Source organism: Melanaphis sacchari, unplaced genomic scaffold (assembly GCF_002803265.2).
Source record: "Melanaphis sacchari strain LSU unplaced genomic scaffold, SCAv2.0 Contig1419_pilon_pilon, whole genome shotgun sequence".
Classification (NCBI taxonomy): Eukaryota; Metazoa; Arthropoda; class Insecta; order Hemiptera; family Aphididae; genus Melanaphis; species Melanaphis sacchari.
Genome location: NW_020270599.1, coordinates 1 through 3,343, shown reverse-complemented (window position 1 = coordinate 3,343; position 3,343 = coordinate 1). Strand labels below are relative to the sequence as shown.

The window sequence follows — 3,343 nt, the reverse complement described above, 5'->3', positions numbered from 1 at the left end:
TCAATCGCCTGCATCGCTTACTGAAACAGATTTAGCTTCACCACAAATTAGCCGTGAAAACAATTATAACTGGTCTACTTTTCGTCCTCAAGTTATAGATATTCCTTTTTCTGAAACACCAGGACTTAAAATTTTTCCTAAAGGTAACGACCCAATTGATTATTTTAATTTATTTGTTACAAACACATTTTGGGAGTTTTTAGTTGAAGAGGCAAATTCATATGCAGTTGAAGTCTTTTTGAACAGCGATCGGTCTAATTCTAGTATTTCAACTTGGAAAAATACAGACGTTGTTGAAATGAAAAAATTTATTGCTCTTTTATTTCACACTGGTACTATTCGCGTAAATAGATTAGAAGATTATTGGAAAAACCAATGAGCTTTTCAATTTTCATATTTTTCGAAGTACTATGAGTCGTAACCGATTTATGCTATTGCTCAGAGTCCTACATTTTTGCAAAAATCCGGGACAAAATGATAATCCTACAAGTCGCTTACATAAAATCGACAAAATGACAAATTATTTCAATAAAACAATGGAAGAACTTTACCAACCATCTAAAAATTTATCGATCGACGAATCTATGGTTTTATTTAGAGGAAGACTTATGTTTCGTCAGTATATAAAAAATAAGAGACACAAATACGGGATTAAGTTGTATATGATGACTGAGTCGTGGGGATTGGTTCATAGAGTTCTAATTTATTCAGGAGAGGGTACTGGTACATCAGAAGAGTTAAGTCATACCGAATACGTTGTAGAGAAACTAATGGAAGGTTATTATTACAAAGGCCATTCAATCTATATGGACAACTATTATAACAGTGTCAAGTTAGCACATTATTTATTAGAAAAACAAACATACTGTACGGGTACTTTACGAGCCAACAGAAAAAATAATCCTAAAGCTATAAATGATAAAAAATTGAAGAAAGGTGAAACAATTTGTCAATATACAGAAAAGGGAGTTGGTGTGGTAAAATGGAAAGACAGACGAGATGTGATCGCAATATCTTCAGAACATTCACACGATTTGGTAAATATAACTAATAGAAGAGGAATAATTAAATCGAAACCTCTTTCCATAATAAAGTATAATGAATATATGTCGGGCATTGACAGACAGGATCAAATGCTTTCCTATTATCCTTGCGAAAGGAAAACGTTGCGGTGGTATAAGAAACTAGGAATACACTTTATACAAATCCTACTACTTAATTCGTACTTATTGTATAACAGAAATGTAAAAAAAATTGCATTTTACGACTATCGGTTAAAAATTATTTCGACTATATTAAATTCTGGGGAAAATAATATTACTAAAAGACAACCAACAAATAATAATGCATTACATTTTTCAAAAAAAGTACTATGTTTGAAATCGAAACGATAATTAAGGTTTTTTCTGTGTTAAGATTATAGCATTATATAGTTTATTTATAATATATATTAATATGTTCGTGCAAATGGTTATAGCGTTTAATGTTCGTGTTTACTAATGTATAGATCATTTTAAATATTATTATTTAAGTTATTTTGTTGTAATTCACAAGGGTTGTGACAATTTAAATCTTATGGGTTTATTTTAAAGAACAAAATCATCATTAATAGTGTTTGTTAAAAACGAGAAGGTTTTCTGTCGTTAGCGTTATTAATATTTAGATATTTAAATGATACGGTAGCTAGTAATCATTACATACGTTGAGCTATAAGATTAAATATATTAATCAGAACTTATTTCAGAGCTTTAAGAAAATCTAGAGGTTCTACAACGTTAATAGAACTTACAGAGCAGAGTTATACGACCACGCCTTTTACCGGGTTGGCATGACTATTTATTAACAAATTTAAAAGAAAAATTAAATTTTCATTTGTGAATATCGAGAACAAACATATTATTCTCTTATGCATGATACTATATGAATAAAATAACTTTATGTTTTAGACTACTGTCTACAGCGATATGCTCATCCTAATCGTGGCTGTTTGTGGGTTCAGTGTTACGGAACAATATTTTATGAGATTATTATCCATTAGAACATGCTCTGTATTCGATTTTCAGCCATTGTACTTGGACGATAATATATACGTGATTTTGCTTTCTTCCTGGCAGTTGTGTAATTAAACAGTTACTATGATTAATTAAATGCAATTGCAGTTTATTTGCATTGATTATACTTAAACGAAACCAAACGTTTAGAAATAATAATAAATGATGTACAAATTGAGAATAAATTTATATGTCTGAATCAAATTTATTTTGTATTCTTATATAGGTATAAAAATAATATTAACGATTTATAAATTGTGATGCAAACGATATAATCACATGAAAACAGGTTGTGCTACTTTTAGTAAAATGACATATTTTCACGCCACTACTTGATAATATAAACTCATAATTGATCACATATGAAAAAGCCAATAGTAATAGATAATTTACATTCCCAAAACACTATAGTTCGTTTAAATTTCCAATGAATACTTCGACATCGTATTCAAGCGTAATGCTACGTCCATAATAAGTTTTAAAAGTGCTGTACACCCAAGAATCTAACTGAATTATTATTGTTATTGTAACTAATGTTACCTATTTTATTACTGCTTACAGGTTTTAGAAAAATATATGATAACAGATTTACATTGTACCGTCAGGAGATCTCATACTCGTTTTATTAGTGAACTTAGTCGTTGTGATTGTGTCTCAGGTTCAAATCACTCATTATCTATCAGTTGAATCTTTGGTAAGATAAAGATAAATCAGAGAATAAAGAAAATAAATCCATTATGCGTAATACGTCAGAATATTTTGTTTTATTTCGTATGTTTAGTTGATTGCTTGGATATACATACATTTAAAACTTATTTGATATTTTAGTATACTTGATTCAGTCGAAGCGCCGATTTGAAGTTTGACTGTATCGAGTGATTTGAGGAAGGTGAGTTATTTTTGATACGAGTATAATATACTAGGTTGACAGACCGTTTCATTTAAAACCGTATTTTAACCTGGTGAAACACTAAGTATATTGTATAAGTATATCAAATAACTCACAATCGTCATCAAACACTCATTATTAAGCTATAACTCTGACTCATCAACTCATATCATAAACTATACAACTAAAATATTATACTAATAATTTTATTTTCTTTGTCTCATCTACCAAAACTAAGCGATAGACCTAATTAATCTTTAACTCTAACTATCTAATCACTAATAACTTTCGATATATCTCAATATCTATTCTATATTTCTAAAACTTCTAATAACTGTAATAAATAGTACGTATGTTACAATAACTAATAATAGACAATTAAAATGCCAGATAACTACGCTTT

General features: G+C 29.0%; 1 protein-coding gene across 1 annotated transcript; it reads left to right on the top strand.

Annotated features, from left to right (window-relative positions):
• Positions 1-410: 410 nt before the first annotated feature.
• LOC112591663 (piggyBac transposable element-derived protein 4-like) lies at positions 411-2,709 on the top strand (the record flags this gene model as incomplete). Its single annotated transcript, XM_025335540.1, has 3 exons — positions 411-873; positions 961-1,037; positions 2,613-2,709. Coding segments are annotated over exons 1-3 (637 nt in total), but the record flags the coding sequence as incomplete, so codon positions are not given.
• Positions 2,710-3,343: the final 634 nt, after the last annotated feature.